This window comes from Corvus cornix, chromosome 8 (genome assembly GCF_000738735.6).
Source record: "Corvus cornix cornix isolate S_Up_H32 chromosome 8, ASM73873v5, whole genome shotgun sequence".
NCBI classification, from domain to species: Eukaryota; Metazoa; Chordata; class Aves; order Passeriformes; family Corvidae; genus Corvus; species Corvus cornix.
In genome coordinates, this window is record NC_046338.1 from 12,234,632 (window position 1) to 12,260,673 (window position 26,042).

Here is a 26,042-nt window from a genome sequence, read left to right on the forward strand (position 1 = left end):
TCACTCCTGCTTCTGCTGCTCCTACTGCTGCTATGCTTGCTGCTGCTATTCTTACTACTACTGCTTTTGCTACTGCTACTACTACTGCTTTTGCTACTGCTACTACTACTGCTCTTACTGCTACTACTGCTGCTCTTACTGCTACTACTGCTGCTCTTACTACTACTGCTGCTGCTCTTACTGTTACTACTACTGCTCTTACTACTACTACTGCTGCTCTTGCTGCTACTACTGCTGCCCTTGCTGCTACTACTGCTGCCCTTGCTGCTACTACTACCACTACTACTGCCACTGCTACTACTACTACTATCACTACTACTGCCACTGCTACTGCTTTTGCTGCTGCTACTGCTGCTACTACCACTACTGCTGCTACTGCCACTGTCCCCAAAAGGGTAGAACTTCTTTTCTTTGGCTTTGGACTGCCCTGTTTTCAGATTTATCTGGGTGCCTCCCTGTGATGCTCTGTCATCAGAGTCGCTGCTGGAGGGGCTGCTCTTTGTACTCTCGGCACTTCCACTAGCGCTGCTGGCACTGGACGAGCTTCTGTATTTTCTTGTCCTCTAGTCAAGGGTAACATTGGAAAAACAAAATTATTTTCTTGTGTTCCTGCAGAACGGCATAAGTAAAATCAGATGCAGACACCTCTGAATCTCTGCTGCCTTAGAAGACAAGGTGTATGCTTGATAATCTTCTTGCAACACATCACAATCACTCAAAGGCAATTTCATAATAATGTGTTAAACCCACACATAAGCAGACCAATACCCCAAACACTTTTGTGCAAAGAAGCACATGCAGCAGTTGTTGACTGCACAAGTACATGTAACTGGTATCAGTAATGACAATGTTGTAGCTGTCACTGTCTCAGGGCAGGTTGTATAGCTGGTGTCAGAGCATTTTGCTGCAGCTGCAGTAGCTGGAAATAACAGACTACTTTTTGGCCACACAACAGCTATTTAATCTCTTACAAGAGATTTTCAGAAAAGCATGCAAAACCAACCTGCTCTTTCTAATGTCTTTCACTTGCAGAAAGGATGAGTGCAAACAAAAGACCTGCAGAAAGACTTGTGTGCCCAAAACCCTGTCTTTATTTTCCATTTTGGCATAATACCTAAACAAAGGAAGCTACTTAGTAAAAGAAATATAAATAAACTTTGTGTAATGTCTCCCACAAATCCAGAAGTGGAATTTTGCAGCAGTACCTGATCATCAGTGTCACCAAGGATTTTCTTCACTTTTTTAATTGCTTCTTTTCTGGAAGATGCTTGTGTCTCTGGATCTTCAAATGTTACTAGACGTACCATTTTTGTAGGAGCTTGGTCTCCTGCTTGAATTGTGACTTGTATTTTTTCAACAGGTGCCTCTGTGTAAACTGAAATTGCATGACAATTAATATTACTGTTACTATTAGCAACTGAATGAGAGAATAAGCCAATTTTACCAGCATTTATTTAGCCATTTTTTCCTCAAATATAAGTGTTCAATGATTATTATTGGTATTGAGCAACTTTGTTATAAAATTTTCTCTAATAGCTAAAGCACATACTGACAACCAAATTTTAAAATATTACCATGATACTGGATTCTTTTCAAATCAATAAACAGAATAATCTTGCAGATTTAAGTTGACCGAATTGGATTGCTTAAAGAGATAAACCATGGGTTAGAGAAGTAAACGTCAGAGAGGAATTGAGGCTCAACACTTGAGCTCTAAAGAATGGCCCAATGGTTAGGCCGTTAGTTTGATACTTAGGAGACCCAGATTCAGTGGCCTGCTGTGCTTTTATTTCTTATGATCTTGGATTAAGACATTAAGGACTAGATCCTGGCAGGGTTAATCCATAATTCCCTTTTAGAGTCTGGGTTTTAGAATGTAGCTACAGGACACTGCATCAGATCTGTTGCCCATGTCCAATTGCTTCATGCTTGCATCCCAAATCCGATGATTCAGGATGCATCAGACACACTCTGCAGGCACAGATCAGCTCTGCTTGACGCTGGCCATGCTGAGCGACATTGCTGGGAGAGCTGGGAAATTGCTGCTCAGGCAAGTGGGGGAGAAATGGATTTCTGCTGTGAACATAGTCTGTTGGCCAATACTGGCAGGCCTGGTACTTCCAATGGTAGATTTAGTGGTACTTAAGATGCAAAAAAATACATATGTATATATACATCTATATCTATCTATCTATATATATCTGTGTGTATATACACATGCTTCTACCACCCACACATTATTTTCTTTTTTGTGCCCAGTTGTATTTACCTGGCTTGAAGCTCACTTTCAGGGCATGCTCTCCAACTAGGTAATAAAGAGGCACATTTTTGATAAATGCTGCGTGTACACTTTTCTTCTCAATGCACACTTGAATTCCAAATGTACTTGCATTGAAGCACACGGACTGAACAAATGGCTCTTTTCGGGAAGAAGAGTGTCCAGAAGAAAAAAGATTTCCTGATGACACATCTGCTGCAGACTGTCTGTCCTGTTAGGTAGCACATATGTCAAGTTAACTCAGACAACAGTGAGAGGAATACCTGGATGTTATGCATCATATTTTGGTAATCATTATATGTATTCTGCAGGGGGAATTAACCAGTTTATTGGAGATAGCAAGGCCATGACATAGGACAATTTGGTTTTAAATTGGACAAAATTATCATCTGAATGGGTCGATTAGACTACCTACTGTAAAAAGAGCTTCAGGCTATAAGAATGGAAAATTATATCACAAATTAATTCTAAATATTTAATTTTGTTTTCCTGGAATACTAGACAGTGTTAACATGTTCTTGAAAAAACTGAGTGTGCTTTAGACTGACTGAAGTCTTTCTTTTGATTTTTAATGTGTCAGACAACTTTCGACTACATCCACAAAAATTCTGACTCAGATGAGGTCTGACATGAATGTGATACTGTATCAATTAAACGGTCAAAACATATCATATATTAAAACTTTCCTCTAAAAACTATGTAATTTACATGTACTAAGCAATGCTTGCAGAAGAACAAATTGAAATTAATTAAAATCGGAATCAAATCCCTGAAATGAAAACTATGATTTCCTGAAGCAATGAAGCAAATACCTAAAGACACATAATCATAAGCTTTCATTTCACATGTAATTCAGGTTTGCAATTAATTTTTTATGCAGTTTATAATGTCTCACAAGATTCCAGCCTTGCATGAGCCCTACCAAAACCCCTGTAATTTCTAGTGATATTGGGAATTCTCCACTCAGTGCCATTTTTCAGTTGCTGTTCATTTAAGAATAACTGCGGAGTGCCGAGTTTTCAGGAAGGGCAGCACAGAGACACAAAGCAGGAGAAAGCTTGTTCCAGGATATTGGAAACTGCTATCACTGATAGCACATTTGTCTATTGACTTCTTCATAGGAAAGTGCTGCTCTTGTCCTCTGTGCATCTCTTATTTTATCTGAAAACCCTTCAGAGTTGCAGGACGACAACAAAACCAGAACAAGACAGTGTATTCCTCGCTTCTGTCAGTCTTTCACTGAACGAATGGTCACACGACGCCTTCACAACGCTGCCCATCTTAGAAAGCCTATCCTAGCTTTTATGGAAACCTCGCTCAGGAAGTTGTGACACAAACTGCAATCTGTCCTTGAATCAGGATACTTATAAGCATTAAATTCAGCTGTACAAGTTGAGCAGTGGAGCATCTTGTGGAACATTTGTGACTGTTGCAGGAATGTGATACTTGCATAATGGTTGCAAAGTCCTTTAAAGATTGTGAGCCTGTAGATGGCAGTGCAAAATTAATTACCAAAGAAAATACTTTTGCTCTAGAAAAAGTGTTGCAAGTCTGATGTATTACACTCCAGATTTTAAAATAATGTCACTATAGGGCTATTTGTGTTATTAGATTGAACTTGACTTATTTTGAGTGAAGCAGCATTGGTCAGAGATGAATTGTGCCCTTTCCCAAAGAGAAAAGAAATGGTTCCCTCCTGTTTAAAAGCCCAAAAAAGAGTAGTCAAACACTACATCAGTTACCCTGATGTTATCAGTCTCGTCTGATGCAGAATCTGAATTGAAGGACGTCTTCATTATGTCGGGCACTGCTTCAGGTAAAAGAACTGCAGTCATCTTACTAGCAGTCAAATCCCCAATATTTCGTGTAACAGCAAATGTCTTAGACCTGCAGAATAAACATTAGAGGAAACGTGTTGATAAAGCACTGCTGAGGAAAAGACCTGAATAATGCCTTGTAGCCTGCACTCAGCACAAAGTATCATACCTTGCAAATTGCATTACAGATATTTACAGCATCCTTCCTGTTAGCTGTGGTTTCAAGGACTGCTAAGAGTAAATAAAGACCCAGACCAATCTCAGGGGCAGATAGCTCAGTTAGGCTTTTAGAACCATGCGTACAGGTTAAAAACATTGCAGTTGGTCAGATCTTCATACCCTAATTCCATGAAAAGCAGCACACTTAGAAGCCTGGCTATGGATTACATTATTAAATTTTTGAGTCTCCTATTTTGATCTCCTGGACTTTTAAATTTTTAAACTCATCTTCTGTGTGTTCGCTGCACTAGCCTTAGTTCTAATTTAACATTATATTTGGAAAAATACTACTGTAACTTCAAAAACAGTCTGGGGACTGGTGGCTACTCAAAGCTGTTTCCTGTACAATTTTTATTGAAGAAAGGAGCATGAAATCATTAAGTGTCTCCAGCTTGATTTAAATTCACTGGTACTCATGGCTTGGCCATGACTTGGCAAGACATCATGGAGAGTTGTGCAGGAAGGTTAAAGAGCCTATTTTATGTAAATACATTCAGTACATTGTTTCCAGTGTTGTAAACTCCAATTGTATTAGTCAGGATCCAGGATAAGTGATAAAAAGTGCAGCATGAGACTGAAGCTCTCACAGCAAAATATCCTGAGCCCCTGGCTTCATACCCACATTCTTCATGGAACTTGTTCCAGTGCTGTGAACTATGAGTTTTGTTTTGGGACAGAGAAACATCTCGAATGCTGTGTGCTTTTGAGAGACGAAAGCCTATTTCTCTCAGCTATTAACACTGTGCTAGCTCTATCTTATTAGCCATTTATCAGTTAACATCCATCTCGAAATTCCCCATGTGCTCTTTCTCAAGGATGAAGCTGATCTCTTTGCCCTGGGGCTTTTGTGGTCTGCCAATGGAGGTGGCTGCTGTGACAGTGAATGGAAAGATGGTCTCAAAATGGTCTCTATTTTAATACGGTCCACACTGTACTAGCCTGAGCAATTCCGATCTAACCTATTTGAAAGATGAATTTGTATTCATTTGATAGCCCTCTCTTCCTCTTGAAGGCTCCTACCGTGCTGTGTGCAGTGTAAAGCACACAATTGCTCTTCATGTGGAACACCTCAATAAAACGTGTGTCACCTGTGGGCTTTGTTTTCTTTTCCATCTCTCTCTTTTTTTAGATAAGGACATGACAGCAACGCTCCATGCTGGGTGATAGGAGAACCTTGAAGAATGGAATCTGAAATAAAATATTCTCCCTAACAAGCTGAGGGATAAAAGAAAATACAAATCAACTTGCATTTCAGGTGGTTCATCTGGGTAAAGAGACAAAAAGGGAAATGGTTTTATTTTAATACCATTCAATAATTCAAATGACCACTGAACTGTGGGCTGGATCCCCAAGCAGAAAGCCCTGGGGTTTCTCTTCCAATTTTTTTTAGTATTTTTATGCCAATAGTCTACTCCTGCCACCTAATGAAAGTGGAGGATCGATTCCTCCCTGTTGAGCACAGAGAGCCGACAAATGTAGCTGCATCACAGGTGACACATGTCAGAATCACACGGAACAGTAAAAATAGGCTACAAGTGCCTGCTCTGGTGCTTTAACAAGAAAAAACAGTCACAAAGAAGGCCTAAAGCTATGGTATGAAAGAATCTGTTCTCTCTGATCCCGCACAAGGGAGAAAAAATAAAAAGAAGATTTTCCAATATGTATTAGTGCATTTTTTGGATGAGAGAAGAAGCTGTGCTATAATATAAGCCAAACTCACTGCAGGGGTAAGGGACAAGCAACTCAGCTACGTTGGACCCACTGATGTTTCAGAGAGTGTGGCCTTACATGCATCCCTAACATGGGGACAGAAGAGTTCAAATGTCTGTTTAATACAAAAAAAAATCAACAAAAAACTATTTTCCCAGGTTTTAAAACACAGCATGACATCACATCTAAATAAGTGAGATGCAAGAGAAAATCAGCCAGCCAGATCTTTAGCTCTCTTTCTGCTGTGGTGAAACAAAACCTTCTGCCTTTCCTACGCATCTTCCTTCCAACTTTAGTGCAAAGGTGTTACAAAAACAGAGACTTGGAGGCCCAGGTGTTTCCCTTTTCTGCCCCCCAAACACACCTTGCTGCCTCACAAGATCACAATGTACACTGCCTCTTCTGCATTTTCTGCTACACGTGGTGTAAACATGTTGGACAAAGAATTTTCTAATTTCCTGGTTCATCTTATTTATAAGATGCCTATGTGAAGCAATTTCTGGTTATCCTACAGTTAAAACAAGCAAAAAACCTTATGATACAAGCTCTATTCAAGATTATGTATATACTTCCATAGTCTGTCATTATGAATATGTGCATATGTCATTATGAATACTAGCAAAGTGCATTCTTTCTCCATATTTATACTTTAATCACAAAGCTCTAATTTCCCCTGAAATTTATTTGATTTTTACTTTTTGTAAATTTTGTTTAAAAGTATGTTGAAGTAACCATCTGTAATATACTAAATAATTATGTTAAAAGAGTCTTAAAAATAACCATTATTTTTAATTAAATTTAACTTTGATAGGATTGAATTGAAACACATGCTATATATTCTCTCCATAGTACGATTAATTACTTTGCTCTGATTTTTCTACAGAGAGAGTTGAGCCCATAATGTGCTGATTTGTCTTGGGAATGCAATCTCTCTATCACCAAAGTTTTCTTTTTTTTTCCTTTTGAGTCTGTGATTACTTACCTGAATTTCTCTTTGGCTCTTGAAAATTTATATAAATCCCACTGCTGTGACAGGTTATAACCTGTATGGTTTGTAGGATATAAATGAACTTAATGCTATTGAAAACTGTTTGCTTCCTGTGTCTGAATGTGAGAGATGATGGGGAAAATAATATCATATCCTACCTAGCTTTAATGACATGGGACTGTAGAAGGTAACCCGCTGACCATCAAGACAGTGCCCAATACTAAAGTATTGTGAACAGAGCTCACAAACACATGAAAGATCAATAGCTTTCTAGAACTATTTCTTTAAATAGTGAATTTAAAGCTAACAAGGGAAAGTGTCACAATATCTCTAAAACATTGACTTCAATTGGATCTTTATTATTTGTTAGATCTACGCAAAAGGAAGAAAAAGACTATGTTACACTAAAATTTTTAACCCACTCTATACAGCATATCCCTCTCTCTCTCTCTATATCTCCTTTCTCTCTACCGTGCCTTCACACCTTTAAGATTTTACTTTGCTTGGTCTTTGACCTCCTCAGTGATGTGCTTTGATGTTACATTCTCTAGTTATTGCTTTGCCTTCACTTGCACTCATTGCTGTTTCATTGCTCTGTGTGGTTTCCACTGGCCATTTGTTTTGTAACAGTGAATGGGAATGCTTTTTGGAGAGAAATTGATGGTGCTAGAAGTCATCTAGGGAGTATTAGCTTTCTCATATACTTGGCATTATGGAGCTATTTCCAAGTGACTACTTCACTTTATAAATGGTAATGCTGCAGGGTCTAGAGCAGGGCTTGTGCTGGAACTCATGGGCTTTTCTGCTGTAATAGCTTGTTTCTGATACTGACTTGCTTTCTGCTTTATGGCAATGCATTTAACCCTTTTTTGTGTCTCATTTGATCTCCCCTTAAGTCAAAGGAGGAAAATATTTTTTATTTGTTTGCAGGGAAGATCCTCCTTCGAATATTTCTAGCTCTGCTTGAGGCTCTAAACTCCCTATCAGTATTCAATATTCTCATTTCAGTTCAGTGTCCTTATTGAGTTCATTAATATCTGCCTCACCCTCTCTAACAGTGAGAACTAGTGAGAGTTGGTGCCTGCTGTCCCTGATGACCTTAGAAGCAGACTGTCCTGGCCTCCATAAGAAACTGAACCAAAAAACCCATGCAGCTAACTTTTGATCTCTGAAATGCTGAGACACTCCCTACTCTGCACGGAGAGGACCTGATTACAATCACACTTGACAGAGTGGAGGAATTGTCTAGGGAGGAGGATGAGATGTCAAATGCACGTCAAATGGTCTGTGACTATCAAAGGGCAAGGGAAAATAATGATTAGCCTAACTGGTGGCTAAATTGAGGAGACCTGCAGAGCATCTCTGGGCCAGCAGCCATGAATGCTAATTGCAGATGGATCAAGCAACTGAGCTCTTTTGTTACAGCTGTATTCCTAGAGTAGAAACTTGTTAACATTTCAGTGGTTTGTATAATCGCCGATTTCTGTTGTCAGTGAAGCTTTTTCCTTGGTGATGAATTTTCAGCTTCTCTTTCTCAGGTTTTTTTTCATGTGTGGGCATGTAAAGGTTTTCTAAGTTTGGTCTACTGCTTTGATTCCTTGGACTTTCTGTTTCCTCCCACTCTTTGCACTTGTATTTCCATCTGTTTTCATTTGTTTGGCATCTGGCTACAACAGTTTTCCAGAGTGTATTGTAATTGCATGCACTGATAATAAATCAAGGAGACCTAACAGATAAGAAAACCAAATGGCAGCCACAGGGGAACAAGGTAAAACCATAAGAAACACCAAACCCTCTATGCTTCAAGGCATTGTCATAGGTTAGCAGGCATAGTCCCTCCCGGCTTGTAAAGGGGTGCTTACAGCTTCCTCTATGACCTGACAGAACCTATCAGCTGGCCAGTTTGAATATGGACAATTCTTTGAGCCACTTAAAATTGTGACTGCCTCTGTGATCCACACTTAAGAATAGAAACCCCGAGGCAGAGGGTCTGTCTTGTTTTTCTGGTGCTGGGACAGGTGGCTGGGGGCCCCGTGTGGGGGCCAGTGGGCCCAACCCAGGCTCTGTTTGGGCCAGGCCGGGCCGGGCCATGGCCATCCTGGAGCCGATGGGCCCTGTTCCACCCACGGAACCCCCCACAGCTCTGCTGTGGGCAGCCGGAGCAGCTCGGCTCTCCCCATCCCCACTGCAATAAGCCACATTCCAGCTGCAAGGCCTAGGTGAGATTAACCCTTTTAGTGCTGTGAAGAGCTGAAAACCTGAGGGAAGAGAAAGAGGAGATGCTTAAAGCTGAAATTCTGTTGTGAAGCTATGATATGTCAGAGTACCCGTTGTAATTTCATGAAGGCATGGGGGCGGGGGAGGTTCAACTCGTGCTTGTGAGCAAAAGCACCTGTGCTGAGATAGGCAGATGCTGAAGCAGCTGTAATTTCATGAGAAGTTTGGATGGGGAGAGATGGAAGTGATGAGGACTTTTGCTCCAAATGGGAAAGGAGAAAACCTCAGTTCCTAGAGATGCTCCCAGAGATAGTCCTAAAGATGAAGATGAGGAAGACCCTTTGCTCCCAGGGAAGGAGAAAGGCTTCTGTTCTTAGAGATGAAATGCTCCCAGAGATGGGTGAAGAGAACTTTTGTTTCTGAACAGCTCAACCTTAAAATTGTACCCCAAAAACCTTCAAGAGTGGACCCTCGAAAGCAGTTGTGGGAAAAGCTGCAAGTTGGGTGAAGGGACTCACATGCGAGCAGAGAGACTCCTCTTCCTAAATGGACTGAACAAGGTTATTATGGAAGTGGTAAACAGACTGAACATCTCAAGGGTTGTCTTTTTACATTGTCAGTGGGAGAAGGGAGAAAGGTAGGGGGAGGAGAAGAGTTTTGAAGGTGTGGTATAATTTTTTTTCTTCTTTATAAATTTCTTTATATTCTTTCAAGTTTGGTGCCTGCTTTGTGTTTCTCCTAATTCTTATGTCACAGAAGATAAACAGTAAAGAGTATTTTGGACTAAACCACTACACGCATCAAATGCAAATATAGACGGGTTAACTGTTCTAACTGATAGGATTCAGCTGGCTTATATCTTACCTAGTGTTTCCAGTTCAAATAATTGTATCAAGATAGAAATTTTATGTCATTTGTGTTTCAGATAGCTTATGGGTCTCCACAACTGAGATATAGCCCAAAGGAGGATTTTCAGGTGAAGACCACAGAAATTAACACATATTTCAAGCAAAGCTTTAGTGCATGTCACTTCATTTAAAAGAAACATAAACTATACCAATCAACACCACTTATCCAAGCTGTAAGTCAAAGACAAGATTCCTAAATATATTTCAGTTTTCTTAGAAGACTCTGCTTTGCTACATAGAAAGATACTAAGTGCTATGTCTTACCTTATGCTAATTATGTTTGTCTCATCTTTACATGGTGGTATTTCAATTTTGACATTTTTTTCCCTCATCTGGATAGTGGCAACAACATTCACAGGTACACGACCATTCATTTTGGTGTGTGCTTCCAGCCCTGCCTGGACTGTGCGTGTGTTGATTCCCATTACAAAGGTCATCTCCTTGGCCATGCTGAAAAGGTAGAGTGAGGGTATAATTATGTTCACGCAGCGAACAGCTGTTGAATTTTTATGGCCTCTGTCACTTGAAAATATTATTCTTTTATTTTATACTAAATACTTACCTTAGACTCAGTTTTGATCTCAGCCTAATGTTGGCGTTTAGTAACTCAGTTAATCTGAAATCAGACTTTGGAGAAGGTGTAATCTGTGCCTGAACTATTACAAAGAAAGCAAAGAAAGCATTAAAAATGCCCTCTGGTCCTAGAAAGTACGTTTGTATTGCTCAAGCAATGAGATATGTTACCATTTCCTGCCACTTTTGTGATAGAAGAGTAATAGAAGCTGGTCTCTGTTGGGAAGCCGGTGCAGGTGGGCACAATGCGACGGATCTCAGAGGACAGGAGAGCTTTGGTCCACTGCCTCCCTACACCACTTTGGAGGCTACTGATTATTCTCCTTAGTGAAGGGATTTTTTCATCAGATCCATACCATGCCTGCAATTACAGAGTTCAACATGTCTAAATAAGCAGAACTTGAATATCATGATCCGTGTCATTAACTATGCCTCAGGGGAAATTCTGCCAGCAATGATTGTAAATAACCCTGATCAAAGCTTGACCTTATTTGCCTTGATTAATACTAGAGACAAAAACTCAACCATGAATTTAAAAAAGGAGAGAATGTATGAAAGTAACAGTATTTTAGAGCTTTTGATGCTTGGGTAGTGGTGCTTTAAAAATGATACCTGCAGTGCATTTTGGATGGCGTTTTTATCAAGTCCACCAAAAAACATCTCTTGGCCAAACATCTTCAAGTAACCTGATGCAAAAGGTTTGTCACTGGAGAATGCCTTCCAGTCAGAGAGCTGTGTGAAAAGATGAAAAAAGCCTGATTCTTCATAGCATTTGAGAAAGCAATATGAGATTTTATTTTCCCTCAGAATTTACCGTTTTCAGGATTTTCTTGAAGTCATAGTCTGTCTCCCAGTCCCTCTCAGGAGAGTAACCTTTAGCAAATATCTCCTGCAGTCCTTCAACTGTTATTCCCACCTGTGGGAAGAAGTAAAGTACAAATACCAGTTGGATGATGGCTGTAAAAAGGGATTAGAGGGCAAACTGTGGGTAGGCTGAATTACCTCCCAAGGATCAGCCACTCTTCCAAGGAAATGCGTCCTCAGCTGAGACATTGCCACAGTTGGAATTAAGGTACCCGCATTATTCAATACCAAATATTTAGCTGCCAGCCCACTCATAAGGAAATCTGCAGATAAATAGGCAGTAATACACAGCACAGTTAGTTTCTAGGTCAGAGTGTGCAGATCATATCTGTTTACTAATTTAATAATCAGCATCATATGAGCAAGGCCAGAAAACCCAGCTATAAAACTGATGTTATATAACAGTTATAAACAGAATATTCTGCATTTTTTAACTAATAATGGGCAAAGCTATAATCTCACTGATTGTATGGTGGTTATGCCATTTTTCAGTTGCTTCTACTATATCATAGAATCTTATTACGGTTTGGGTTGAAAGGGACCTCAAGGATAATCTAGTTCCAACCCCCTGCCATGGGCATGGGCTCCCTCCAGTAAACCAATTTGCTCAAAGCTGAATCCAACCTGGTCTTGAACAGTTCCAGAACTGGGGTGTCCACAACTTCTCTGGGCAACCTCTGCCAGTGTCTCATAACCCTCACAGTAAAGAATTTTTTCCTAATATCTAATATAAACCTACTCCCTTTGAGTTTGAATCCATTCCCCCTTATCCTGTCACTCCATGCCTCTGTGTAAAGCCTCTCTCCAGGTCTCTTGCATGCTCCCTTCAGGTGCTGGAAGGCCACAGTTAGGTCAGTTGGGTCACCCCAAAGCTGCCTCTTCTCCAGACTGAACAATCCCAGTTCTCTTAGCCTTTCTCATAGGAGAGGTGTTCAATCCATCTGATCATCTTGCTGGTCCTCCTTAAGACTTGCTCCAACAGGTTTATGTCCTTGCTGTGCTGGGGACCCCAGAGCTGGATGCAGCACTGCAGGTGGGGTCTCACAAGAACGGAGGAGAAGCGCGGAATCTCCTCCCTTGTCAGGCTTCTTTTGCTGAAACCCAGGACATGATTGCCGTTCTGGGCTGCAAGTGCACATGCTGGCTCAGGTCCAGACTCTCCCTCTCCAGCACCTTGAGTCCTTCTTGGCAAGGCTCTTTTGATCTGTTCATTCTCAGCCTGGATTTATGTGGAGGGCTGCCCTGACCCACGTGCAGCATCTTGCACTTGGTCTTGTTAAACCTCCAGAGATTCCTATGGGCCCACCTCTTGAGCTTATCCAAGTACAGAAAATATGCCTGTCCATATCATTTACATCCCGTCACACTCTGTAAAATCAGCTTATGAAATGCTTTTATGAGACATCATTTAGGGCACCTTGACAAAGGAGACGAGAAATGAAAACAGATTTGCCATCCTTTGCTAATAGTTTAGGGAAAGTGATACAGATGTCCTGTAAGGACAGATGGTGAGCTATAGATTTGTCTCTCAAATGACTCAGAAGCAATTTAATACATCTAGTTCCAAATGCTGTAACCCTCACATGAAATGCACCAATTGTTAAATTATTGTTAACTATTGAGTGAACTTCGAGCAAACAATTTGTTTCTCTTTATATCTTTACTTAGATTTATCATCTATAATGTTCTTAGGTACCGATAATCAGTGCAGAGCACAGTCAGGAATTCTTCTGGGTCTTGGCACAGTTATATCCTGTCCTGTTTTATGAGTTAAAGTAATCCTACAGCTTTTCTAAGATTCCTTAGGTTTCAAGAGGAACAAGGCTGACAGGAAATGTAGGCACCCTTGCTGTGCTTCCTTCTAGCCCTCCTCCCCTGTTCCTACACCATTTGGAGGATAAGGAAGTATGTATGAACTGTAATTTTACTACAGTGCCTTCACTGTTTTGCTGTAGGAATCTGCTGGTCTATCCAAAACGCTGGGCACTATCTACCTACAACATGTGAGGTTCAGAAACAGCTCACGCAATCAAGACACAGGTATTTATGCCACCCCACTTTGGACAGAGGAATAAGTGGAGAACATTCAGTAGATAGTAATGGTGATCCTATAAAAAATAAAAAAGAAAAATGATGCCACACTGGGACATTACTAGTGAGTTGACAGGAAACTTGTCAATGTGAAGACTAGTTTTTCTCTGAATGAGCTTAGCCAGAGCAATCGTAGATGCTTCATGGACAGGACACTAAAACTAAGGCACAATACTTTTACTGAAGTTGTTAAAGCTATCTTTTATGTTCTAACCACAAAAACTGTTAGTTAAAAACTCCGTGGTACTTCCTGATACTTAATAAGAAGTACTGCTTATAAATGATTAAATGATTGTATAGAATTCATTGACTTGAAGACAGCAGCAATATTTTCCATACCTCAGGCATTACACAGTGCTAATGATCTAAGAATATATTTGCTGCATCACTGTGAGAGTTTGATGACACCTGCATATATCTGATTAAGTGTCTTGCCCCAAAGATGAGGGAAAGAAAACTTAGTGAGCAAAGAAAGCAGTCTTTTGTAAATATAAGCATTAGTCCACATTTAAATATATGAATCTGTGCATACTGAGAGTCAGATTCTCTCAGTCCTCACACTGAGAAGAACCTGGGTCACCCCTTTGATTTCAGTAGCAATGTGTAGAGCATGAAGCACTATTTGTGGTGGTCGTGTGTGACAAATTCCAGATTAGAGGTAGATTCAGCTGACATTATTGCCTGTCATTAAAAATTCAGCATCTAGTACCACAAAGATCTGTGATGCTGAGGGCAGATTTTTGTTTTTATCAAGGAGGTAGGTACTGCATTACAGCCGTCACTATGGTAACTCCTCCAGAATGGACTCACTGAAACACATTTTACCTGTGGCTAGTGGAAACAAATCAAATCAGAAAGCTGGAGGATGGGTCCTCTTCCCATACCAGTGTAGTAGGAGATTGACTTAATTTAGCTGAGTTATCCAAGTCTAAGTTTAGCATGTGTGAGAAAAAGATCTTGTTTTTTTTCTTCAGGATGAGGACCTACGTAGGTGTGGTAGCCAAATTTCTGACAATGGGCTTCACCAGGAAGTAACAGCAATTCCCTGATGTACTGCATTTCCAGGCTACAGCCAGAATAAAGTATTCCATTTCACATAGCCCCCTGCCGGCATCCCTCATGCATATTGCACCCTTCTTTCTCACTGTGTGAAAATTTAGATGGCTTAATTTTAAAAGCAAAAATAAGAAGACAAAATGAGTACCTAAACCAAGAAACAAGTATCTTCATATTAATGGAAAATGTATCTATCCCTGAATGTATTCTAAGTAGTACAAAATTCACATGGTGTATATTAGTGACTGTATTTCTTTGGGCACTTGCTGTCTCCATCACTGAGGCAGCAAGCATGTGTATAGCATTTTACTGTGCTACTTGCAGTATGTATTATATTTATTTCTATTATAGAGCACATTAAATTGTCAAGTAAAACCCACAAAACTGGGGCAGGACAATAATAAGATTTACAAAAGTCCTTCAAATCACACCCCTGCCTCTAAAAAGAAGGCAGAAGTACTTGTACACTCAAGCCCTGTGGATTTCAGATGTTTCAGAGTCTCTTAATATCGATTACTTTGAAAAGAATCTTAACACATACCAGTGAATAACAAAAGTGCTAAAAAAATCCAAGTCCTGATAGATAAACAGCATGTGTAAGGAAACTGTGTTTGGAGATTTAATCTCCCTAGCCTGCCAGATACATATGCCAAATCTCTGAGGCTGTCATGGTCACTTACATAAGGGAGTTGCTTAAAAAATCTACTGAGAAAAATAACACACACGGAAAATAGCAAAAACTACAATGTGGCCCAGCAAGAATCTGTCTTCTAATCTGGTCCTTCCCTGCTTTCACTACATTTTTATGTGCAACTCCCTCTGATGTAGCTGGCCAGTCTCCAGATATCACGCATGGATCTGCTCATTCTAGTAAAGAATCTTGGTAGGAAGATGCAAGAAAAATCTTTAGACAGTAAGCCTGACGTAGCTGCTCATGGGTGCAATGAATTGTCACATCTGAATGTTTTCAGAGTTGTCTGTTTCACTGGGCACAGTTGTTAGGGTGAAGAGTATTTAGCATCACATTTGAATGCAACAGAAGTTGTAGGTGTTCAACACCGGCAGAAATTAATCCACTTCAGCAGTAATTTAGGTCCCTTCTGTTTGTTTGGTGCTGAACAATAGTATGAAATTGTTAAGCACCACTGAGACTATGGTGTTTGATACAGGAGCATGTGCCTCCCCGACTAATGAAAACAGAGGGTTAGAGCCCCACAACCCCTCTGGTAATTTCATGCTGGCAGTGTACAATGCAAAACACACAGGGACCTAAACACTCTTCAAATGGAGAGCCTGAGATTATAGTTTTTTCACTGAAGATAGGTAAATATGGAGGAACAGCATGCAGCCTAACAGCTGGATAGGAGAACTGGGCTCTCATACTATACAGTTTTTTTTTCCCACATTCACCAGTATATATTTCTCTACAAAATCTTCTGGATCTTACCTTTAAAGATACTGAAGCGGAAAACCTTGCTGAACTGATACCCAGATCTGTCAAATTTGGGACTTAGTGCTCTGATAGCCATTCTGCAGGCAGAAGCCCTGAAAAAGTTTAGTGAGCACATTAACGTTTCAATTAGTTTGCAACAAGGTTTTTCTTCTAGGAAAGGAATTTTCCTTACATCACTTGAAGATCTGGAGCTGTGCTTCTACCCAGGGCCCTCAAGTGAGAGTAGATGAAACTTGCCACTTGCATGCTAGGCTCCTTCAGCACAGCATCAGCTAATGTCATCACTATTGGAAGACCTGGCTTGGTTTCAAGCAAAACCACTGCAGCTAACATTCGGATTCGAGGATGAATTTTGTGATTCAGGAAAATCTCAAGGGTAATAGCCTGGACCTGAAAACAATAGATATATTCAGTTTTACTGTATGTTTGAACATTTTGCTGATAACCACCCAACACCAATGAATGATCTGTTTCATCACTAGTGCAGTAAAAATTTGGATTATTTAATTATTATGGCAACACTGTTCCTGGTTTCATAGTCTGAGGGCTGGAAGAGACATTATGGTAATGTAGTCTGACTTCCTACACAATCAAAGCTGAGGAACTTCACTGGATAACTTCTACATCAAGTCTTTTACACCTCTTTGAGCTATCTGACTCTAGGTAAAAGATTTCATGAATCCATTCCGTACCTGAGAAGTGATTTCAGTGATCACTTATCCCTACTCATAAAGGTATAACTTATTTCTAATAATTTGATCTTCTGGGGAATCTTCTGCTAAATAATAGAATTAGAATGAAACAAACAAAACCTGATTTATTACCAGAAATCTCTATGCCATATCAGCAGCTTAAACCAAAATTTAATGCAATAAATATAAGTTCCTCAGTACTACTTGTGGTTGATGTGTTTGACCTCAGCAATATTCACTACCAAGACTAATTTTGAACTGGAATATTTGCAGTTTCCAGGGCGGGGACTGAGGCCTTTGGTCCTAAGCTTTAAAATGGGTGTGGATGATGCGTCACTGTTCTGGCAAACCATCTGCACAGCCCTATCCTGCCAGGGAGAGTGCAGGTCCATGAGCTGTAATAAAGAATGATCCAGAAAACTTCAGCAAACTTTGGAAAAACCCTGATTGGTTTTATAAATTTGAATATGGTGATCAAATACCAATGTATAAGAAGTGACAAAGATGCAGTAGGCCTCTTCCTAAACGAGGCTTTTCAAAATAAACAGTAAAAAAGGCCATGAATTAAGTATGCTTAATCCAAATACTGGTGTGTACCTAGCTACAAACCAGGTATTAGACTGCTTTTTGAACAATGAAAAAAGTGGTCACAATCATTAACTTGCTGCAGATCAATTTTCTCCAAAGAAAATGCATAGAAAATGAAACTGAGTGGTCTGGGGCACATGTGGAAAGCCGGGCCAAAGAGCAATCAGAGATGCAGTGTTGTCCTCAAACACCAAATTGGTTTTTTTTTTCTTCCCCAGCAAATACCTTAACTCCTACCCTTGCAATTCTCTCCCTTCCTCCCCTGCATTTCCCCATCCAGCTCCTGCACTCTACTAAATTGTTTCTTTATTCTTTTTGTTAAAAGCATATCCTGGCGCACTATTGTCTGTGGATCAATATGTGCACTCAAACTGGGAGTCACATGCAAAAAATGAGTGTAATGGAAACCCTGATACTGATTAGTGGGTGAATAGTTAATGAAAGCTTTTATTTTACTTTTTATATTAAGATTTTACTTATATAAAACAAAAAATTTCAACATCAGGACCAAAATCTTGGAAACCTTGAAAAGGTTTCCTTTTAAAAGCAGACTGCTTTAAAGTGAAAATGATTGTAAAGTGATGTCTGTGGTAGATGAGAGTATGCTGGTGTAGCCATTGTATGTGGGATCTAATAATTATCCCAGTGAGGGACACAAGTCACATTTAGTAAATGCTCTGTTTATGACTTAAACCCGCACAATGTCTGTAAATTTGTAATTAGGATGCAAGCCCTTGGTGTCTATTTACAATAAAATCTGGTCTTGAATTACGATTAGATGTGGCACTCAGCATTCAATGTCAATTCCCTGAAAACCTTGTTTTGTGGTTCTCTCACATACCAAAGGTGAAGTAGTACTAAACACATTTGGATCAATAATTTAGTTTTCTGTCTAATGTCCTTGGAAACGAAATGTTTGCAATGGAAATGCTGATTTGTCTTCATCAACAATGAATGTATCCTTTTAATGGGATTTTTTTGTTGCAGTCTGAAATATTGGAGGTTAATGTCAAAAGAAACAAGGCATGCCAAACAAGGAATGGCTAAGTATTTTTTTTTGAAAAATAATGCAATATTTGAAAAAAAGACCTGTTTTTCCTTCATCACCCATTATTAGCAGCCTTGTGAGTGCAAGTCACAAGGGCAAAGGAGGAAGCTTTGTTTTCTTACCATTTTGGGGTCTTTTAGGCCTATGTTTTTCAGGGCCATCACAGCAGTCGCATGGACCCTGAGTGGCAAATCCGAGGCACCAGTTGCATATCCTGGCAAAAACTTCTTGATGTGCTTGATGCTGGCTGGGTGTCCTACATTCCCAAGGGCTTTCAAAGCCAGGGAAATTTCTTCTGTGCTAGACTTGCTCAACGCCTCTCCTGCAAAGCCATGAAGAAGCTGAAAAATGAAAACAAATATGTTGAGTTCAATTCCAGCTCTTATCTATATTCCATCCACCAGCCTATTCAGGGGTTTGACTTCCATAATTTCAGTTTGTTCAATTCATTTATTTTAAGTATTTTCAAAGTCTTTTTTTCCCTCATGAATAGAACATTTTATTCATAGAACAAGTATAGCCAAGACAGCTGCAATGAACAGCTTCTTCATCACTCTACCTTAAAGTTATCAGGTAAGATTTTTAAAGGAAAAAATAATGGCTAGGACCTAGTTCCCACTGCCTCTCAGGGTTAATTGGGAACCCTGAAACAATGATGCTTGAGCATCTCTGTCTCATGGTTGAAGACAGGTGCAAAAATACAGATACAATTAAACCTTCAGACCCTTAAAAAAGATCCCTGAATATATGGCTAGTGGTGGTGCCCTTAACCAGCTATGACAGCCTCTTTTCAGTGTGGATTAATAGCTGGAAAATGAGATCATTGCCAAAAAATCTTTTTACAGCCTTCATTGTAAGCAACTGGATCACACTTCCATTAGCGTGGCAAGATTAGAAGTAGTTGTCTGAAAGCTGAATAAGAGAAAAGAACTAAATCCTGATAGATAACAGTTTAAAATGATAACAAATGGCTCTAAAAAAGAAACTGAGATATTAGAGAATAATTTAAATACAGATTCTGTACTTTAAAAGAACACATTTGAGATCCCTTGATGGTGCAGAAACAGTCTACTTGATATAGCTAATCAAATGAAGGGACATTTGAATTCATTGAATAGGCTATACAATCACTTGCTCCGGGAAAGGATTTTCATTCTCTGACATAGGACTTCTCAGATTTAATTAGCTCAAGAGCACTGGTGGCAGTTGTAACACAGGCAACGTGTAGGAAGGTTGCCCATGCCTATGTACTACAGGAAAAAAAATCATGTCAGGCACACAGTGTTTCTGGAACACCCTGCTCTCACTGGGGATGGTGGATTGATGGGTGCCAAAGACTGAACACACATTTCTCTTTCCTTTCTTGTTACTGGCTGAGTGGTTGGCCTCTGTGAACCACGACATGCGTTTTTAGAACTGGGAAATGCTATTTAATGACTACGCAAATTGTTTTGAGGCCTGCTGATTAAAAGCAGTGCAGAACAGGGAGGGTATTACTGTTGTAACAACCTTATAGTCTGTGTTGATGACTGGGCTCTGCTTCTGGCTGGGATACATTAATTCTGACAAAAACCTAGACTTTTGTGTCACTTAGTTAATTTAGAAATATGCATAATACCTGTATTTAAAGTATTTTTGAGCAATGTCATGGGACTTCATTAATAATTGGCAATAAAGCACTCAGAGATACTCAGATAAAAAGTGTTATGAATTGTTTGCTTCTTCCTCTCACTCTCTTTTGTGTGCTAATCTAAAGATAAAAATGTTGTATTTAACCAACTGGGGTTCCTTTCCCCAAAGGAAACACTGCAGTGAAGTGAAATACAGCTTTCTGAATAATGAAGAAAGAACTCAAGGCTTAACTTTTCTTTTAAATGATAAATAACAATGTGATTACCTGGAGACACTCGGAGCAGGAGTCAGATGAGGAGCACTGTTTGTGGCACAGTGAGGCGTAGCTGAGATGGCAAACCTTCCCAAGCACAGAGGTCGAGCGCGGGCAATGCTTTTTTACAATGAGCTGGGGAGAAGGCAGTTGTTCATTACCCCCATTAATGAAGAGAAACATTATTGAAAAATATGTTTCTGCCCAATGAAAGACAAAACCAGGCTTTTGATATTTTTTTTGTTGATGGATTTTCTGTTAATCAGTGGATAGTACTGTATTTGATAGTGTAATTGTAAAGCAATTCCAAGTAACATCTGGAAGGCAGATCTGTTGCCTTTATAGTGTTTCAGATTTAAATTTGGCATAGGCTATAATCCAAAGGGAGGAAATCACCCCGTTATGGAACAGAAAAATGCACATTATTGAAGAAACATTCATCATGTTTTATGATTGCCTCAGCTGTAGATACAATGAATTTGAGATTTGTTGTGAATGGACCTCAGTGGGTCCATTTGGGCAGACAGGAATACTTTGTATAAATGTAGGAGCTGACAGGAGGCATCAGCCCGCTGCTTTCTCGTGTGGGAAGCTGAGCAACACCACACAGTAACAACCAGGCTGTCATGGCTTTCGCTGAGGGTAAAACCCTGGTCTGAGGTTCCTTGTCTCTACCTAGGGTAGGCAAAGATAAATTCTTGCATCTGAGACTGGGATGAAACCCTGCATATAGGGTTTCATATAGAAAAAATTGCAAAAATAATTACACTTTCTCCTACGTGGCCTTCACATTGACATAATTCCCTTGGTTTTGACAGATCTTCTCAAATTCATACCCATCCTTCTAGGTCAATTAGGACAAACACACGGATATAACAAATATGTATTTCTTGCTCCCTTGTCTTTGTAGACAGTCAGAGAACTAATTTGATGTAACTATAAAGCACATTTGGAAAAAGAGCAACTAGAATCCACTGTATGCAGCAATACCCCTCAGAGACAGGGGTTATTTGGCTCTTTATTTCCTGTTTCATTCTGGAGTAATTTTTGCCCTTTTGATTTGCATTCTCCTCCCCTTAAGACAGCCAGGAAACAAAGCCCTTTCAACCTCACTAGAGGATATAAAACCTTTATACTTTCAAAGCCTTTACTATCTTGTCAAAGGAATAAATACAACAGATGTTAGAATCAGCAAAGAGTGGATAGAGAGTGTTTACAGAATCCTACCGTTGCTTCGTCCATCACATCCTGAGTTGGAGTGCTGGAGTGCAGAGCCACAAGCACTGCTTGAGTCACTTCCCAGTTGGTGAGCTCTTGCCTCTCCATTTTATGCCGCAGGAACCTGAGTGCACGGTGACTGGCCACTGCAGGAATTATATCCAAAATGTGGCGCCTGTAATGGGAAAGACAAGCAGCATTTTCCAGATCTGCCTCTGGAGACAGGCTTTCCAGAGGTTCTCCAGCAGAAAAGCACCACCTTTGTTGCCTGTACCTGTATGCTGGCCGACTGGAGAATTGCTTCCACACCGACTCGTAATTCTCCTCATTTGCTGCACGGAAGAGGTGCAGAAGCTTGAGGGCTTTTGCGGGTGCATCACTGGGAAGCTGGTCAGAGGTCACGTCTACTAATTCTTGCAGGCTTTCCTCTATCTGCAGAAAGATGAAAATGCAGGAAGCTCACATGCATTGTATCCCACATGCACAGATTTTAACCTCCAACAAAGAATCTGTCCAGTGGCTGAGTTTACCTGGCTTTCCACATCTTTTATTTTGAATAAGTGGACAGGAAGCTGAAGCAGTTCACTGCCAAACTGGTACTGAAGGGACCCACGATTCTGGTACTCTTTTGGTGGGACCTCTGCCCTCTGCTTCTGCACATCAGTCAAAGCAAGTCTCTGCCTGGAATGGAGAACCCCAGAAAGAAAACATCACAAGTTGCAGGGTACAAACTAAAAAAAACCCCAGTAATTGTACTTCCCCACAACTGCAAAAGGTTTTGTTATTGTCAGGGCAAAGATATTTACAAAGAGATGCATTTGGATGCGATGCTCAGAACCATACTCTGAGGAGGTATGCACTTGCACAGCGGGGCTCCGATCAGAGCCAGCCTTTGCCTTCCTTTGGGAATAACCTGGCTTGAGAGTTTATGGAAGAAGAGGGAGGTGAGAAGCTGTGGCCTGAAGAATATCACAGGAAGGATGTGTTGTGTCTTAAGGAGTAAATTATGGACTGTAGAAAAACACAGATGGGAAACTTGCTCAGAAATTATAATTTAATTTAAACATTTTAAGAAGTTCATAAAAGCTGTTATGTGTCTGTGTCTCCTGGAAGCTTCAAATGGAAAGTTTTTAGATACAATAAGAAATGCTACAATAGTTTTACTTGCACTATTACAATTCCCTCCCCATTTTGTTTGGTAAGCTGAATATCCTCGGGACTACAAAAGAAGGTTCTCCTGAAGCTTTAAATTGGATTTACCAAACAAAAAGGGCCACATACATTCAGGATTAGTCTTTCGAAAAGTGCTCAACCTTCTGAAAACTTTTTAAGAAGCAACAAACCTTCATCATTTGTTATTAAGGATAATTTCATTGAGAGACTGTCTCTACAAATATTTGCTATCTTTTTACATTTTCAGCTAAAGATATGCAACCTATCCTACCAATTATGTTTAAAATGGGTCATTTAGGACACTATAATAAAGTCAGGCATTTGTACTGAACAACTGAAAACATTCCAAAAGCAATATTGCTGTACTACAGAGTATCTCAAAATCTCTGCAGAAAATTGGTGTGTTTATTTTGGAATCTCTATGATCTTCTGTATCATTTCTATTTGCTCCTTCCATATGGATTGCAGAGAACGGCTGCAGAAAAATAGCATATAGCTGCTTTACAGACAAGCAGCTTTCAAGAATTCAAGAATTTGAATAGAAATCACTACAGAATCAGCAGAGATTTTTTATCTCTTGACAGTTTGTACAATATTATTGAGAGGGCATTTGGGTCAGAAAGTATAACATCAGGTACACTTGTACAGATTTAACTTCCCCTTCAAATCATGATGCATCTATTATGTCTTCATTTTCATTGTTTTGGGAAGTGATATAGCTGCCTAGAATAGATGGGAAAATGTTATATTCTGAAGAGAAGAGAAAGTGAGTGCTAAAGATAGGATTAAAGTGGTGAAACAATAGCAAAACCTCTCTTGGCCTTGAAATGTGCTACAAGAGTCTTATACTGAACAGGCCTGAAAACTCAGATCCAGGTGTTTTAAGGCCTTGACAGGTTTTTTTTTTTTTTAAACAGAGAATGCATTGTGGAAATAACTCCTGAAGACTTGAGTGAGATATTCACATCTTCCCAACTATCTTATATTTGTCCCCTTCAGCTGGGTAATGATAAAAATGCAGAGAAAATGGGAAAAGTAAAGGTACTACCCTTCTGAGAGCTGAGAAAGAACTTAAGGAAGACATTCTCTACAGGCTGCAGAAGGGGAGTGTAAAACGTCATAAATCCATTGTCTCCAGACTGTAGGTGACACACAACAACCTATAATTCAGTAAGAGCACTGCAGTTGTGTCTATCTACACCTTGATTGCAAAAGATAAAAAAGCCACTTTCACTGTTCTGTTTGTTTTTTTCTTTGCTTGGTTAGCCAAATTGAACATGATCATTATATAAATGAAGTTATTCAGGGAGTTATTGACATGAACTTTCTGATGTTGCTGTTTCCAAAACCATATGTTATACCAACAGATCCTTGCAGAAGATAATGGAGCAATGAAGATTACAGCAGCTGTAGGGTAGGATTGAAGAATACCTTCTTCACAGTGACATTTATGCAAAAACCTCTCCCTTCAGTAGGGCACTCCTATTTACAGAGCTCACAATTAAATGGGTAGCTGAAATTTTTTTCAGTAGATGAATTTTATAGATGAAAAAATTTTCAAATACTAAGTGTTTGAGTGCTTGAGCTAGGAGCACAATTTCATAGACAACCATATTCTTGTTTTGCCCCAAATTTCTTTATGAAATATGCAAAATTTGCTGTAAAAAAGCAAATGCATTTAACATGCTTTGTGCCCAGTTGTTTTGCAATAAAACCCAATTTCCTATCAAGAAACCATTTTGATGGCAGATTTGCAAGCAGCCCATGGTATTTAGGAATCCAAAGTCCTATCTAGGTTTCTTGTGAACTAGTCTCCAAGGACCTCTTACCTCATTATTGTTTTCCAGGGAATTCTCTTTCTTGAGTAACTGTCTTTCAAAGTATTTTACTTCAAATATATTAGTTCACAATTTCTCAGATGGAATTACATTTGTTTTGGCTTTTACGGCATAAATCAAATTTCCCTGAGAAATAAAATAGTCAAGTCCTGCCAAGTTTAGCTAACAAACTTTGGATAGTGATGTGCATGTTTCAGGTTTATAACTAACAGTGAAGGTTGTTTTTATGAGCTGTTTGGGATTTTATGTAATTAAATACTGGCAAACAATAGGCTGTGGAAGTAAAGGATTTATTTCACTTATGGAGTTTTACTCAGATTACTGGGTTGCTGAATTAGTTGCTGAATTAAAGGAATATGTATGGTACCTTGCTTCTACAATAGCATTCCCTCCTGTTATCTCATTGAAGGGTGCAAACTGGTGGATTTCTTCGACATCAGCTTGTATAATTACAGCTTCGCTACGTGCATATTTAATTTTGTAATTGTAAGTAGCAGTTGCCTGGGAATTCTTGTTCCTCTTTACAATATAAAAAAAGGAAAGAAACAAAGAAAATAAAAAGTTATTGAACTTCGAAATTCTGTGACTAGAGGATGTTACCTCACCCACTTCAACCCATTTATTATCCAGGGCTGTTTTGTTCATTGGCCATAAGAGCAATCAATGTGAATTCTGCACACTCACTTCCATGGGAGAGGTCAGGCATGCTGCCTTTCTCCATTACTTCTACTGCTAAGAAGTGTTAGCTGCTTTTTCCTTTTCCCAAATATAAGTAATTGGTCATTCCCTTGAGAAGGAGACACATTTTCTAAGGAGGAGAGCAGCTGCATAAACCACACATTTTTTTATTTCAAAGACAGGATTATAGTAAAATGCAGCAGTACCTGTCTTGAATAGCAGAAAGTGGACATTGTATTTTTTTCACTCAACAGAATAGGTGAATTAACTCATGCTGATAATTAACAGTTTCCAAGCCAGCTAGTTTGAGCTAGCTCAAATGTGCTTGCAGTACATGACAGTGTGCAGCAGAGACCTCTGCTTCTCTGTGGGATCATGTTCATACAGAAAGAAAATATTGACAACTGGATACAGCAGATCTGATTCTTCCCTCATTTTTAGTATTTCAAATGAAGAGATTATGTGGATATCAAATGGTGTTCTGCCTAAGAATATAAAATACATGTACATAATACCACTCTGATTTACCTCCTGGCAGGTCTTGCATGGATGAGTGTATGCTGAACCTGTGACAACTTGAACTTTCTTTTCACAGCTGTTCAGGTCCTTGGATTTGGTCACATAGACTAGGTTTGCTCTCTTGTTTTCCTGAATTGCATATGTTGTATTACAAATACCTCCAATCCCAGCCTGGCAAAAATGAGAACAGGATCAGAGAAGTTATGCAAAGCTTCACTTCACCACATGA

General features: G+C 39.6%; 1 protein-coding gene across 1 annotated transcript in view; it reads right to left on the reverse strand.

Moving 5' to 3' along the window:
• Positions 1–26,042, reverse strand: part of LOC104695292 (vitellogenin-1-like) — a 44,429-nt gene that overhangs the window by 12,855 nt on the left and 5,532 nt on the right. The window contains exons 5-23 of the mRNA XM_010409008.4: positions 25,823–25,984; positions 24,984–25,135; positions 22,136–22,286; positions 21,880–22,037; positions 21,615–21,780; positions 20,400–20,522; positions 18,625–18,843; positions 16,347–16,564; positions 16,169–16,266; positions 11,713–11,837; positions 11,525–11,626; positions 11,323–11,442; positions 10,882–11,071; positions 10,700–10,793; positions 10,402–10,587; positions 4,021–4,165; positions 2,270–2,489; positions 1,206–1,375; positions 140–563 (exon numbers count right to left, since the gene is read on the reverse strand). Coding sequence (XP_010407310.3) covers positions 140–563; positions 1,206–1,375; positions 2,270–2,489; positions 4,021–4,165; positions 10,402–10,587; positions 10,700–10,793; positions 10,882–11,071; positions 11,323–11,442; positions 11,525–11,626; positions 11,713–11,837; positions 16,169–16,266; positions 16,347–16,564; positions 18,625–18,843; positions 20,400–20,522; positions 21,615–21,780; positions 21,880–22,037; positions 22,136–22,286; positions 24,984–25,135; positions 25,823–25,984 — 3,223 coding nt within the window. The remainder of the gene's footprint in view (positions 1–139; positions 564–1,205; positions 1,376–2,269; positions 2,490–4,020; positions 4,166–10,401; positions 10,588–10,699; positions 10,794–10,881; positions 11,072–11,322; positions 11,443–11,524; positions 11,627–11,712; positions 11,838–16,168; positions 16,267–16,346; positions 16,565–18,624; positions 18,844–20,399; positions 20,523–21,614; positions 21,781–21,879; positions 22,038–22,135; positions 22,287–24,983; positions 25,136–25,822; positions 25,985–26,042) is intronic.